Source organism: Erinaceus europaeus, chromosome 3 (genome assembly GCF_950295315.1).
Source record: "Erinaceus europaeus chromosome 3, mEriEur2.1, whole genome shotgun sequence".
NCBI classification, from domain to species: Eukaryota; Metazoa; Chordata; class Mammalia; order Eulipotyphla; family Erinaceidae; genus Erinaceus; species Erinaceus europaeus.
The window spans coordinates 153,815,375-153,831,772 of record NC_080164.1 but is presented as its reverse complement, the minus strand read 5'-3'; the positions used below and the strand labels follow the sequence as shown (position 1 = coordinate 153,831,772).

The 16,398-nt window shown below is 37.1% G+C and overlaps 1 protein-coding gene across 4 annotated transcripts in view; it reads left to right on the top strand.

The window, feature by feature from the left end:
- The window catches only part of NSUN7 (NOP2/Sun RNA methyltransferase family member 7), a 38,202-nt gene that overhangs the window by 18,990 nt on the left and 2,814 nt on the right, over positions 1–16,398 (top strand). The window contains exons 8-11 of one of the 4 annotated variants that reach the window (XM_007526993.3): positions 4,243–4,386; positions 7,290–7,391; positions 9,290–9,407; positions 15,995–16,118. In XM_007526993.3, coding sequence (XP_007527055.2) covers positions 4,243–4,386; positions 7,290–7,391; positions 9,290–9,407; positions 15,995–16,118 — 488 coding nt within the window. Of the gene's footprint in view, positions 1–4,242; positions 4,387–7,289; positions 7,392–9,289; positions 9,408–15,622; positions 16,119–16,398 lie in introns of those variants that run through there. The other 3 variants (XM_060188187.1, XM_060188185.1, XM_060188186.1) reach the window with 3 other exon arrangements.

The window sequence follows — 16,398 nt, the reverse complement described above, 5'->3', positions numbered from 1 at the left end:
TCCCCCTCTACATTTCTCTCTCATTAAAATTAATAAAATATTAAAAAAATAAAACTTGGGGCAGATAAAGAAAAGTAGTATATATACCCACCAAAGAGAGCTACAAAGTAGAATTTAGCCAAGAACCATTGCTAGTAACATAACATATTCAATTTATTATGGGTATATACTAGTACTGAAAAGGAATGCTCCTGGGAGTTGGGTGGTAGCTCAGTGGATTAAGTGCATGTGGCGCAAAGTGCAAGGACCAGCTTAAGGAACCCGGTTTGAATCCCCGGCTCCCCACCTGCAGGGGAGTCGTATCACAAGCAGTGAAGCAGGTCTGCAGGTGTCTGTCTTTCTCTCCCCCTCTCTGATTTCCCCTCCTCTCTCCATTTCTCTCTGTCCTATCCGACAATGACGGCATCAATAACAACGACAATAAAACAAGGGCAACAAAAGGGAATAAATAAATATTAAAAAATAAATAAAAATAAAAAGGAATACTCCTAATAACATAGTATCAAGTTATATAGAGCACAATTATTCAGAAGTAGCACACAACAAGCTTTGTATATTGCAACTTCTAAGGAGTCTATGAAAAAAAAATGCTACAGTTAATCAATGAATATTGATCACTCTGGGCCAACTTTTTCAGGTAGAAACAAAATGATAGAGAGGGAAATATAGTGGTATCAAAGCTCTCTCTCCAGTGTACTGGTGGCCAGGTTTGAACATAGGTTACACATGTGGCAAGGCAGGCATGCCCCAAGATGAGCTATCTAGACAACCTGGACTATAGTAAAATTTAAAGACATATAAAAATTTTTGTGTATTCAGAGAGTACAAAGTGAAAATGTAGAGAGGGAGCATATAAACCGATTTAAAAAAAATAGTGGCATATACAGAATCCTCACACACTAACAATAAGAAAGATAGACACTCCAATTGTTAAGTGTGCAAGAGACATGGTCAGGCATTTCAGAGGATATCCAGATGTTAACACCATTAGTTATCAAGATGTGCAATTAAAATTGCAATAGCCCACTATCCATTTCCACAGAAGGATTAAAGTAAAAGTGATCTGGCAGGAGTCAGGCAGTAGAGCAGTGGGTTAAGCGCACATGGTGCAAAGCGCAAGGACCAGTGTAAGGATCACGGTTTGAGTCCCTGGCTCCCCACCTGGGAGTCTCTTCACAGGCAGTGAAGGAGGTCTGCAGGTGTCTATCTTTCTCTCCCCCCTCTCACTTCCCTTGCTCTCTCCATTTCTCTGTCCTAACTAACAACGACAATAATAACTATAGCAATAAGACAACAAGGGCAACAAAAGGGAATAAACAAACAAATATTTTTTAAAAAGTAATCTGGCAGTACTATTTTCTGGTAAGGTAAGGATCACGGATAATGCTCAGACACCACTAGTGGGAATGGAAATTTTAAAAAATATTTTATTTTTTATTTTATTTATAAAAAGGAAACACTGACAAAAACATAGGATAAGAGGGGTACAACTCCACACAATTCCCACCACCAGAACTCTATCCCATCCCCTCCCTTGATAGCTTTCCTATTCTTTAACCCTCTGGGTGTATGGACCCAAGGTCCTTGTGGGATGCAGAAGGTGGAAAGTCTGGCTTCTGTAATTGTTTCCCTGCTGAACATGGGTGTTGACAGGTCGATCCATACTCCTGGCCTGCCTCTCTCTTTCCCTAGTGGGGAAGGGCTCTGGGGAAGCGGAGTTCAAGGACACACTGGTGGGATTGTCTGTCCAAGGAAGTCTGGTTGGCATCATGCTAGCATCTGTAACCTGGTGGCTAAAAAAAGGGTTAACATATAAAGCCAAACAAGTTGTTGAATAATCATGAACCTAAAGCCTGGAGTAGTGCAGATGAAGAGTTGTGGGGGGTGTCTCTGTTTTGTAGATAGCTAGTAGGAATATTTTAGTTATATTTCAAAGGGCCTATGGTTATACTAGTTGTTTTTTTGTTTTTGTTTTTCCCTAAGCCTGAAATCTGATATGCAGGTGGATCCAAGTTACTGTCTAGGGAGATGATGTCATGGCTGGAAAAAAGACCAGAAAGCTGGATCAGGGAAGAGAGTAGCTCCCAAATATGGGAAAGGGGTATAAATATTGTTGACTGTAACTCCCATCGGTTTGATGTGATCTAGGGCCCATATTCAGCTTAGGAGCCTCTGTGACCTCTGTATCCCTATAGATCTGAGCTCACATTCTGTGGTCATGAGTAGGAAAGTTCCAAGCTGCCCCAATATCAGGACCCATGGGAATGGAAATATATACAACTACCTTAGAAGTCAAGCATTAATCACTAAAATTGAATATATAGCACCCTGTGTCTCATTATTTTACTTTTAGGTTTATTATTTCTCTGAACTCTCCCCTAGTTTACAAGAGAGAATAGAAATCATTGGGAAATCAAGCAGGAGCAAAAGGGAAATGTCTTCTAGAAATATTCTAGCTAGTGAAAGGAGGAAAGAATTCAAGTATAACAGTTTTACAGCCTTCTTGCAGGTGGATGAGTAGACACCACATATGGAATAGTTTTGATGCCGCCTCACAGAAAAGACATGAAAAAACAGAACCTAAATCTAATCAAGATTCTAAAGATTCAACAACTAATTTAGAAGTTTCTGAAGATTTAATAACTTATTTATAGGAAGCACAGAAGATAGGACATGCTAAACTATACTCTAGGGAAGCAATTAGCAAAATCCAGACCGTGGGAAACTCTAGAAGCACAAATAACAAAGTTTTATTAAGAAATATGTGATAAGAAAAGTGGAAAGAGAGCCTGTAAAAATAAACTTAAAGTAAGACTTAGCAACTAATTGCAATGTATGCACCTTACTTAAATCCTTTAAAAAAAAAACCAGTGTTAACATGCGTGAGAATATTAGAAATTTGAGACATGAATGGCTATTGTATTATTTAATTATAAGTAGTTCTTTTAATTATTTTTGTGTATAGTTATGTTTTAAAATGAGTTCATATATATATATATTGAAATACTTATATATTCAGGATGAATTTGGGGGATATGGAAGTGGATGTAGGTCTAGTTGAAACAAAACTGGGCACAAATGGTTCACAGTAAAAGTTCTCATTATGGCTACTTGGAAATTTATTCCTGTGACTATTGTGTGTATTTGAACCTTTATAATAGTTTAGAATTAGGGGATGTGAAAACCCACTTGATTCAAATATAATTTCAAAAGAGGTTCAGAAGAGGAAAAAATTAGTCAAATGGAAGGAGGTAGTGGGACTTTTGGGGTCAGGGCATGGGGCTTTACAGAAGTGGAGAGGTAGCTTTAAGACACAGATAAGTAGAACCCCAGGGACAGCAGGCTCTTCTCACCTAAATTACAAGTTCCCTAAGTAACTTTAGACTCTACTTCATAAATACTATCAACACTTTACTCCCCCTTACCCTAGTGAAGCCTGATTATAAAAGTTGGTAAAGAGTGAGAAGGGGGCTGGGGGGCAGGCTGTAGTGCACCAGGTTAAGCACGCTGCTCAAGGATCCTGGTTCCAGCTCTGGTCTCCCCACCTGCACGGCATGGGGGCGGGTGTCATTTCACAAGGGATGAAGCAGGTCTGCAGGTATCTTTCTCTCCTCTCTTTCTTCCCCTCCTCTCTCAATTTCCCTCTGTCCTGTCCTATCCTATTTTTAAAAAAAAATGGAAAAAGGCCTCCAGGAACAGTGGATTTGTAGTGCTGGCACCTACCCTCAGTGATAACCCTGGAGGCAAAAAGCAAAAAAAATAAGAAAGAAAAGTAGCCAGTATACTGCAAACAACTTAACTGCTCTACCTCAGCTTTCACCACACTTACATGACTTAGGCATTGTTCCATTTTATGAATAAAGAAATGGAGAGTTAGAGGGATTGTCACAGAGCTAGTAAGTGATAAGATTGGTAATCGAGCATGGATATTTCTGTCTCTGAAGTCCGTTTCCCACAAGTCACCATACTGCTTTAAGTAGGATCTCAAGTTCCAGATGAAAACTTTAATTATATTTTATGTAGAAAATATTTAAACTGCAAAATTGTATGCTAAAGTGAAGGAAAAAGTACTCCATCTAGAGAGTTTCCATATAAACTTATTAGTAAGAAGAGAATAGCTCCTCTTTTCTGATAACAGAATATCTTTCTATGGGTTTGAGGAATAACAGACATATATTTACATATAGCACTAATCTTTCCATTACTATTGTACACAGTTTTTCGTGTTTGTTTTTGATCCAGATATTGAGATACTTCATGAGACATTTCTTAACATTGAATCAAAGGATCTTCGATTACAGAAGGTTAAAGTGATTCTGCTCCTACCTCGTTGTTCAGGATTGGGTGTTAGTAATCCAGTAGAATTTATTTTAAATGAGCATGAAGGTATTTGTTCTTACTTTAAATTTATAAATTGCTGAAATTTTTTGATAGTAATTAAAAAAAAATGTTGTGACCCAGGAGGTAGTGAGTAGATAAAATGTTGGACTCCCTAGTAGGAGGCAGTCCCAAGTTTGATCCCTGGTACTGTATATGCTAGAGTGATGGTCTGGTGTGCTTTCTTCTACCACCCCCAACCTTCTCTCTCACTAGTTAATAAATCTCTAAGAATATAAATGTTTAAAATCACTAAAGTGGCATAAATCTGATTAATGAATAGTTACTATGCACAAAGTCCTCACTATGTATAAAGTACTTTATACAGACTACTTCATTTAATCCTTGCACAATCTTGTAAGATATGGGCAAAAGGAATGCATAAACTGGAATGGTTTAGCAGTAAGAGCGGTTGTTGGTTATTATGGTATAGATCATAACTCAAGGCATAGGCATTATATAATTTAAGAAGAAAATTATCAAGATTTTATATAGATAAAAAGACTACTCAGAAAGAGTTAAACTTCAGAATAAATCTGTCTGATTCTAGAGCATAGCCTCTAAAATGGTCCTAATTTAATCATAGTTAAACTATTTCATATTCAGTTAAACCTCAGATTTTATATGACTACCTCAGGTTAAATAATAATTCAGGGAATATATATAAACTGTTGCCTCCAGGGTTATCACTGGGGCTCAGTACTTGCACTATGAATCCACCACTCTAGTGGCCATTTTTTTCCCCTTTATTTTATTTTTCCATTTTATTCAATATTGAGAGGACAGGGAGATAGAGAGGGAGAGAGAAAGATAGACACCTGCAGACCTGCTTCACTGCTTGTGAAGCAATCCCCCTGCAGGTGGGGGGCCAGGGGCTTGAACCTGGATCCTTGTGTGGGCCCTTATAATTCATACTATGTGCATTTAACCTGGTGCGCCACCTCCTGGCCCCCTTTTAATCAATTTCAGAGTATAATTTAACATTAATGTTTATTGAGCATCTTATGACTTGTATGCATGATAATTCACTTCGAACTTGACTGAGCTTATTTCATTAAGTCCTTCAGTTTATTTCAGTAGATCCTTTATTTTTTACAAATCTAAATCTAAGACTCAAAGAAGTTGAAGCCACCCAGACTTATTGATGTATGTAAAGTAGCATCTCCCTGTATGTTAATAATAAAAAATATCACACCTTACTTGCATGAGTCAGTCCTAGGTATGAACCCGAGGATCCAGCGGGAGCACCATGGGTGGGCAGCACTGGAAGAGCTCCACGCGGGGTGGGGCAGTGTTGCAGTGTCTCTTCTCTCTCTCAATAATGAGAACTTGAACTAAGTAGACAGTTCTGCAGTGTCTTGCATGCACGAAGCCTGGGGTCACTCCCTAGAACCTCACTGAAAATAAAGACCTCTTAAAATTAATTTTAAAAAATCATTCTAAGTTTCTTGATCTATGAAGACATTTTCTAGAATTTGTTTTTTCTTCTTCCAAATTTCTTTAGGCAAATTAATGTTTTGTTTCTTTTTTTGGCATCACAGGGGAGTTCACTGATCAGGCTGATATTCTCAGAGATGGAGGGGGATGGAACTGGGGGGAGGGGAGAAGCAGCACCAAAGCTTCCTCCAATGTGGTGGAAATCTGGGTTGGTCATGTGAATGGCAAAGCTGGTCCAAGTTAATGATTTTGCTTTTCTGTTGTTATTGTTGCCAGAGCACTGCTCAGCTCTAGCATAGTGTGGTGCTAAGGGATTGAACATGGGTGTTAGGAGTCTCAGCATGAGAGTCTCTTTGCATAACCATTATGCCTGCCGTTTACCAGCCCAACTCCCCAAGTTAATGCACAAGTTAATGTTTTTTTTTGTTTTTTTTAAATATTTATTTTATTAATTTATTCCCTTTTGTTGCCCTTGTTGTTTTATTGTTGTTGTTGTCGTTGTTGGATAGGACAGAGAGAAATGGAGAGAGGAGGGGAAGACAGAGAGGAGGAGAGAAAGATAGACACCTGCAGACCTGCTTCACCGCCTGTGAGGCGACTCCCCTGCAGGTGGGGAGCCGGGGTTCAAACCGGGATCCTTATGCCGGTCCTTGTGCTTTGCGCCACCTGCGCTTAACCCGCTGCGCTACAGCCCGACTCCCACAAGTTAATGTTTTTAACCAGATTCCTTTGTGTTCTTCCCACTCAAACCTGGCTGCAGTCTATTAGTTTCTCCCCGGGAAGTAAATCTAACATCTCTTTTCCTCTAGTAGCCATCAACTGGCTGCATTTTTCTCTTCTTTACCTAGAAACTTCCTAATTGACTATCTCAAAAGAATTTAGGAAAACAATATTAAAGCTAGACAAAATTACCTTTATTTATTCTTGGCACTGGAAGTATAATAATACGTTCTATTTGATTTTTACAAATCTTTTCCATAAAATTTTGCACTAAGGATAATGGAAGTGGGGTGGTGGCACACCTGGTTGACTACATACATTACAGAGTACAGGACCGTAGTTCAAGCCTTCCCCACCAGCAAGAGGGAAGCTTTATTTATTTATTGGATAGAGGTAGCCAGAAATTGAGAGGGAAGGGGGTGATAGAGAGGGAGAGAGACAGCGAGACACCTGCAGCTCTGCCTCACCATTCGCAAAGCTAGCCCCTTGTAGGTGGAGACCAGGGGATTGAACCCGGGTCCTTGCATGTGCGCTCAACTAGGTGTGCCACCACCCAGCCCCTGGAGGGGAAGCTCTGTAAGTGGTGCTACAGGTATCTCTCTCTCCCTCCCCATCTCCCCCTCACCTCTCAGTTTCTCTCTGTTGCTATAAAAAAAAATAAATGAAAAGGACAATGATTAAAGAATAAAGTGATAATGACAATATATAAAAATTACCCAATAGTGGTTTCTTTTAAACCACTTACTTGCTTTTAGATACAGGTTTGCTTAAAGATCTGTCTCAAGGAGGCATATCAGAAGATAAACTTCATGATCTTGCCCAACAGCAGTATGAACAGCTAATGCATGCAATGAAATGTAAGTTTGTTATTAGTACAATCTTAAGGAATTTCATTAAATCTTAGAAGTATTAATATTTCATTTATCTATTATAATTAGGCAATAAGGTATGAACTCACTACATTTTCCAGACCACTCAGTCTTAGTGGTTTCAAATAGCAAATGTATGTTTTTAACAGTCTATTTTAAAGTGTTTTGCAATTATTTTGATATAGGTCAGCAAGCATTATTAACAACTAATTTTATTCCAAAATTAAATAATTGCATATAGCCTTTATTGTATACTTTTATCTTCAATCGAATTTCTTCCCTTTGGCATCTTGGTGTAATTTTTATTTTCTAATTTTTCCTGCTCATAATAACTCTTATATAGTCCAAATTTTAATAAAAGTCTTTCTTATTCTTTAACCCCAAATAAAGAAGGGAGAGATATAATTATAGATAAAACTAGCTTTCTCTAAGTATGTATGCTATTGCTTCAGTCACTCTAGAGTTGAGTACTATTAACATTTTGCATAGCACTACCCTTCCACTTATGGATATGAAATCTAACTTTTTTTTTTTTAAAGAAAGTTTGCCTTTTTTTTTTTAAAAAAAAATTTGTTTATTTATTTTACTATTGGATAGACCCAGGCAGAAATTGAGAGGGGAGGCAAAGGTAGAAAGAGGGAAGATATCTGCAAGCCTTGCTTACCACTTGTGAAGCTTTCCCCTGCGGGAGGGGACTACTGTAATGTGTGTACTTTATCAGGTGCACCACTTCTTGGCCCTTTGGATAAAAAATCCACAAATTTCTAAGAAGTTACATACACTTTTATTCTTTTCATGCTTATTAATTATATATTTTGGGTCTCAAATTAAGTCAGCTATTAAAGATTTGCACATGAATAAACCTTGACTCCTCAGAGCCTTAAAGATAAATATGCAGGTTTAGATAAAACAGCTAATAAATAAAGATATAGGATGCAGGAGGGAAAATTAGGCAAGAGGAAAGCACAGAAAAGGTCTACTATAATTATTATTTTGAAGATAATAGCAGGCAAATAACCTTTGAAATCAGTTGAGTAGAAGACTAGAAGATTGATAATTTTAATGCTTTCTTTGACTATTTAGAATTACATTATCTCTGAAACAAATTATTATCTACCCCTTATTTTTATCTATAGCATGTATCACTTCCTAACAATACTATAGCATTCTATTTATTTACACCTTAGCCTGGCAATAAAACTTAGAGTTTCCTCATGAGCAAGAATTTTTGTCTATACATCCTGAATGTCTAGGGTAGAACTTAATAGGTGCTTGATAACTGAATAAATAAGTGAGTTGCAGGTATTACCTCATTTTATAGATGAAAGATCTGAGCATTTAAGTAATTTCCTTAGCTTCTTAGCAGTCAGTAACAGAGTTGGGATTCACATCTAAACATTTTTTGAGATTTATTTATTTACTTACTTACTTATTTCAAGAGCACCACTCAGCTCTGGCTGTTGGTGATGCCAAGGATCAAACCTGGATCAGATTTCTCCCATTCAAATCCTGTGTACTACCCCTGTACATCTCTCTAGCCCTCTAGGATCCTTTTAACTAGTTATACAAAATAGCTTGTGAAAGAATGTCTGGAGATAATAAATCTCATGGTAATGTTCATTGTGTATTTGTTTGTGCTTGTAATTAGGTTACGTTGGTCAAATTTTCAATTTCTATGCAATCCAGATAGATTTATTTTACATAGAGACCATAGGCTTCATTACAAATTTGTGCTTTCAAGGAGAGCCAAGCAAGTTTATATGAAAATCCTTCCCATCAAAGTCATGTGGCACTAGTAGTCATCTAATACATATTTGGAAATATAAATTATTTGTTTAGGATTGCTAACAGGGTTATTATAGTAACTACATCTTCTTTAACTACAGTTACTAAAGCTCAAGCAGTTGTTTACTGCACATGTTCAGTTTACCCAGAAGAAAATGAAACTGTTGTTAAGAAAGCACTGGAATTTCAAGAACTTGGGGTTAAAATCCAACCTTATAGGTAAGCAAGGAGAGGACTCTATCTAAGCTACTTAGTCAAATATTATTGAAGCGGCCTGGGAGGTGGCACAGTATAGGAAGTAAGTCATTTGACTCTCAAGCATGAGGTCCTGAACTCAATCCTCAATATCACATTTGCCAGAGAGAGATTCTGGTTCTCTCTCTCTCTCATTAATATATAAATAAAGTTTTAAAGATCTCAGAGCTGTTATTAAAAACAAAGGATGTCCTACTTCCTTTTTTTTTTTTTGATAATTTAATATGACCAAATACCTAACTTCTCACACCTTTAAAATAGACCCTCTAGAGCATTTATAGCATCTTGGTATGCTACACTCTCATCTTTTTGTTGTTATCCTTGGTAAAGTAAAAGACATACTTGATTGGTTTCTGGAAAACTTATGTATGAATTACATATATCCCATGATAATAAACAAATAAATGTCTTAGTAGAAGAAAAAAGTATATATATTAACCTTGGAAATAGAGAGAAATGTAGATATTTATCATTGGAATCACATGTCTTTTAGGCTTTCTTGGCCTATGGTATCTCAAAAATGGAGATAAAAATAACCTGAATAATTATATTAGCTTCTGAAAAAAGAACACTGCCATAAAGAGGGGGTAGAGAAAGGACAGTATTACTTTGTCTGTAGTGTGAACATATCTTGAATGTATGTATTTTTTTGCTTTGTTTTTTTACCTATTTCTCATGTTTTGAACTGTTCCTGTAACAGTTTACAGTATATTCTTAATAAGCACATGGCTTTTTCCCTCTTTTTAAATTTATTTTCACTCTGCTCTTTTATAAGTGAATGTGTAAATCACATCTGTATTTCCCTTCTTGGCTTCCTTATTTAGTAGCTCCTGTTGCTGGCTAATATCTAACCTCAGAATTTAATTACTTCTTTATTACTATTCTATTTATATTCTTATTTGTTCTGGATAGAGATAGAGAGAAATTGAGAGGGAAGGGTGAGATAGAAGGAAAGAGAAAGACACCTGCAGCACTACTTCACTGCTTGTCAAGCTTCTTCCCTGCAGGTGGGGGCTGGGGGCTTGAACCTAGGTTCTGATGCATTCTCATACATGTGTTCTAGCCACTGTCCAGCTCCTTTAATTACTTCTTAACATAACCAAATCACCATTTACTAAAAAAGAAAACTATATTTTCAGAGGAATAAAGAATAGGAAAGCTTCCAATGGAGGGGATGAGATGCAGAACCCTGGTGGTAGGAATTGTAATTGTACCTCTCTTATCCTATGGTCTTCAATCATTATGAAATCAATAAATAAATTTAAAAAAAGAAAAAGAAAAGAGAACTATGTCTGGTATATAACCACATTCATCAGTATGAATGTTTCTTAAATTTGTCTATCAGGGGTAAGGTTTCTAAGAAAATAATATGACAAAAAGTCTGTTGTTCACAAGATGTTGTCTCAGATTAAGTCATGATTGTGTATTAGTATATTAGCTATTTTCATATAAATTGTACTCAAGGAGGCCTCCACACTTACATCTCCCCTCCACCTCTCCTTTTGGTAACTTCGAGTAAGAACAACATTTTATTTTATTATTTTAAAAATATTTTTATTCATATATGAGAGAAATAGGAGGGGGGAGAGAGAGAGAGAGGGAGAGAGAAAGAGGGAACCAGACATCACTTAGGTACATGCTCTGCCAGGGATTGAACTTGGGACCTTCTGTTTGAGAGTCCAATGCCCCATGCACCACGCCACCTTCTGGGCCACAAGAACAACATTTTAAAAGTTCAGGTAGACTGGTAATGAAAACTGTTAACTATAAAGAGAACCAGTAAGGGGGAAACCTGCTTGTGCCAGTGAATATCCTGTATAAGGGAAATACTGAGATCTTGGTTACAAAACTGGTGCTATATTAAAATAAAAACTTTAGGGGGAAAAAAAATCACAATTTGTTTACTATTTTGTTGTTTGTCCTGTAGATATAATATCTAAATAACTGTTGCTTAATTCAAGGTCATGAAGAATTATGTTTGTGTTTTCTCCCAAAGGCTTTATTATCTTAGTTTTTACATTTAGGCCTATGATTAATTTTATAACTTTGCATATGATCAGGTAGGGTTCTAGTTACATTATTAAGGATGTAGATAGCCAGTTTTTTTCAGTACCACTTGCTGAAAAGACTATTCTTCCCACATTAAATAGTCTTTTGATGTTTTTGTTAAAAATAAATTGATCATATGTATATGGGCTTAATCCTAAAACTCTCAATTTCTTTTTCATTGACCTTGAGACCTATACTTATACCATAATCATAAAAGGTTCTAAATATTATCAGTGGATGCCTAGCTTTATGAAAGTCTTTTAAGCATTGAATGATATGACCAAATGTTTTGGGGGTTTTCTTTTTTTGTCCACTTGACATTTTGACACAGTGGTAGAGATTTAATGTTCTCTATGTGCTATCAGAAAATAGTCTTTGAGAGCTAGGAACAGTTAGGTTGTATCCTATGCCTTGATTTTCTGATATCTAATAGACAAGGTAATAATTGCATAGAGGAATTGGAGCACTAGTTTAGCCTTAGTAGCTATTACACTCAGTACTCACATAGATTTGACTTTTTTAAGAATAGTTTGCTCACTTGGTCTATTTTTTTCTAGATCCTTCTATCCTCATTGCTATCAGTAAGCCCAGTTCTATAATGGCCTCTGGTAGTGTCAGCTCTGGCCTGAGGAGGAAAGCTACCACTGAACAGGTGCTCCTCTCACCAGCATGCTTCCTACTGCTCTCCATGTGGTCCTTCCTCCAATAGGTTCTCTAACCCTTAGTAGGTGCATCTATTACAGCAGCCTCATTCTTCTGAGGCTGCCAATCCTTTCTTCCATTATTTGTCATGTACTCTGGCATTTCTCCTCACTTAATTGACCCATTCTGTAGCAGGTTTTGTTGTTGTTGTTGTTTGTTTGTTTGCTTAAGAAATTACCACGCAAGTAGCAGCTAAAGACAACACCTGTGGGGGCTGGGCAGTGACACAAGCAATGAATCAGGTCTGCAAGGGTCTTATTCTCCCTCTTTATTCCCCCCACCCCAATTTCTCTGTCCTGTCAAATAAAATGGAAAAGATGTGGCCAGTTGATTTGTAGTGCCAGCACTGAGCCCCAGTGGTAACCCTGAAGGCCAAAAAGGACACCTGCTAATTACCTCACAGTCCTGCAGGTCAGAAGTTTGCATGCTCTCATCAGGAGGCCAGTCTGATGACATCTTTACTGAAGATTCTGGGGAAAAATTCATTTCTAAGACCACTGTTGTGGTTGTGGGTCTATTTCCTTGCCAGCTGCTAATCCAAGATTGCTTCCAGATTCAAGAAATCACATTCACTCCTTGCCGTGTTACTCCTCCATCTTCAAGCCAAGTAGTGCATCAATAAGTTTAGAGCCTCTGGTTTCTTCCTTCTGATTTGTAGGCCTGGATGTTCCTGTGATAAGGTCAGGTCTGCACAGGTAGTAGGTACTTCTTGACTTGTAGCTGCATCACTCCAGTCTGCCTCCATCTTCACAATCCTTCTTTCCTATTGTTTCTCTGTTTCTTCACTTCTTTAGAGGAACACTTGTATTGGATTTAAAATCTACTCTAGTATTTATTATATACACAATAACTGTTATTTCCAAATATAATTATATTCTGGAGTTTTGGGTGGACATGAAATTTTTTTAGAGAGGGAGGCACTATTTAACTCACTGGCAGTCTACTCTCTGTCCTTTCAATTGATATCTAATGTGCAAAATGTATTCTCCTCACCCCGACATTCTCAAAAGTATTCACCATTCCAGGATCAAGTCTAAATCTAAAATTTCATCTAAATCAATTTATCATCAACTTGTTAAGTATTAGTGAGCCTTTTGGGTATGAGCTTAATTTATTATCCTAAGGAAAAGGCTGTAAAGTATGTGTGTGGGGGTGTGTAAAATTATTTTTATGACAAGAGAGACAATCCCCAGTATGCATATGCCAGCACAAGCCCTGGCATATGCATGCTGGGGATTGAAACCGGGACCTCTTGAATGCAAGTTTTGTGCTCTTACCACTAAAGATAACAGCCCTTAAATTGAAATGGGGGGGGGGCGCCAGGAAGTGGGGCACCTGGTTAAGCGCACTCATTACAGTGCACAGGGTCCCAAGTTCAAGCCCCTGGTCCCTGCCTGTAGGGGGAAAGCTTCACAAGTGGTGAAATAGGGCTGCAGGTATCTCTCTGTCTTCCTCTCCCTATCTCCTCCACTCCTCTCAATTTCTCTCTATCTTTATCCAATAAAAAATAAATTAAAAATTTAAAATAACTGAAATGTGGGAATCTTTTTTTATTTAGGAGCTATTTCTTTAATGTAATTTGATAAATCTTAATTATGACTTATTATTACTAATTAAAAAACAGCATATATGTGCCTATAAAATTTCACAGTACTTATTGAATAGCTATGTGCTAGGTACTTTGCTAGATGGTGATATTTACCAGTGAACTAAAAAAGGGTATTTTTTTTTTTTAATTTTTTTTTTATATTTTATTTATTTATTCCCTTTTGTTGCCCTTGTTGTTTTATTGTTGTAGTTATTGTTGTTGTCGTCGTTGTTGGATAGGACAGAGAGAAACGGAGAGAGGAGGGGAAGACAGAGAGGGGGAGAGAAAGATAGACACCTGCAGACCTGCTTCACCGCCTGTGAAGCGACTCCCCTGCAGGTGGGGAGCCGGGGTTCGAGCCGGGATCCTTATGCCGGTCCTTGTGCTTTGCGCCACCTGCGCTTAACCCGCTGCGCTACAGCCCGACTCCCAAAAAAGGGTATTTTTAAAAAATATAACATCAAGAATATTTTTTTAAATATTTATTTAATTTATTTATTCCCTTTTGTTGCCCTTGTTGTTTTATTGTTGTAGTTATTGTTGTTGTCGTTGTTGGATAGGACAGAGAGAAATGGAGAGAGGAGGGGAAGACAGAGAGGAGGAGAGAAAGACACCTGCAGACCTGCTTCACCGCCTGTGAAGCGACTCCTCTGCAGGTGGGGAGCCAGGGTTCGAACCAGGACCCTTATGCTGGTCCTTGTGCTTTGTGCCACCTGCACTTAACCTGCTGCGCTACAGCCCGACTCCCAAGAATATTTTTTATTTCTATTTGTGTAAAGAAAATGTATGAATAGGCCTCAGAAATTCAGTTAGTTGGTTACAAGGCTGCTGAGATGAACTTTTGTTGCCTTTAGAATCTACATTGTCATTATTTTTCAGCTTAGTTCAGCAAAGACACTTACTAATGTTTATTGTCACCATTTGCCAGACCCTCTGGTATTGCCATTTGAAGGTATATGTTAGTCTGTATCTTATTACCTCTGTATCCCGTTAATTACTTCATACCTAGCCATATGGAAATATTTATATACTGGATATATATAGCTCAACATTTTTAAAATAAAGATTTACTACTCTTCTATTTATGAAAGAGATCAGAGCACTTCCCAGTTCGGCCATATGAGGTGCTGGGGATAGAATCTGGTACTTCATGTTTGCAAGTCCTGTGCTTGATACTGGGCCACTGCCCCGCCTTAGTTCAGCATTCTTATTTGGTTTTCTTTATGTCATCATTGTAAATTGAGGAGTTCCTCCAAATAAACTGTAAACTACTTGAACAAATTAATATTTTATTTATGTGCTTTGCACACAGCAGGCAAATAATGAAAAATATATATTTTAAATTTCACAATACAACACAAATATTAATGAGTCCCTTACATTCTATATTATATGAAATGGCCTTTTAAAATATATATTTGACTATAAAACCATGGGAATGTAAGAACTGTTTGTAAATGAACCACTTACTATTGAATGATAAATGTAAAAAAACCCAGATTTTATTTAAAAATATTAATGAGTAGAGTTTTTCATATTCCTGACACAGAATGTTTTTACTGGAACATTACCTATGCCATTCACTAATAGTCCAGAAGTGATTGGGAAAAATAATGTGGTTAAAATGATAGACTGGAAGCTTAGGCAGCGGGACAGTAGGAGAGGTCAGAGCTTGCAACAGGTTCAGAGTTCAGCCCCACCACTACATATGATAAGAGTGATGCTGATTTTCCTCTTGTTAGTGAGTCAATCTTTAAACTAAAATTATAAGTGCTAATTTATATTGTAATTGTGCAAAAAGTGACCAGAAAAGAAAGTTCATCTCTTTTTATTTTGACAGCATGTGGAACTAAAAGTTATACTGGATCATCCTTTATGGTCATTACATACGATTGATTGCCTGTTTTGATAATGGAAGCCTCTTTATTAACATATTAATAACTTGGGAGTGAGTTTTTAATTTGTTGCAAGCTCAGTATTCTGAGTACAGTTGTTTATATATGGAGAACTTAGGAAATAGAATACATCATTAACATGAACTACTAGAGTTTTAACATAATAGTATTATTGCACTGCTTCAGCATTTTATAGGTATTTGGATTTTTGCTTAAATTACTAGAAAACTGAATAGAATAAAATATTTTGAAATGTACTTTCCCCCTCTCTTGGCAGATATGTCATTCTAGTTACTGGTTGCTCTTCTCTCCTGCAGGCTCAGTCCTCCTGTCCTTCCACTGTGCTCCTTAAAGGAAATACATTTATCTACTGATAAGTTTTTCAGAATAGAACCATCTGAAATTACCAATGGTTGTTTTCTTTCTGTTCTAACAAGGGAGGTAAGGAAAGCAATCTAATCCCTCATATTTTGGAATTAAGAAACAACAAAGCCTCATAAAGGATCCTAGGAACTTATTAAATACATTGTACTTATTTCACAAATAACTAAAAAGAACAGGGGAAAAAGTATTACTAAATAGCAAAAACAAAAAGTCCTTATTTGAATATTTATATTTCTTCAGAATGTTTCTCCCTGCTTGCTCTCCACCCTACCTTTCCAGTCAGCTTGTCCACATCTGGTTCATCTAACCTCACGTTTAAGAAATAAGCTCAGTAGTT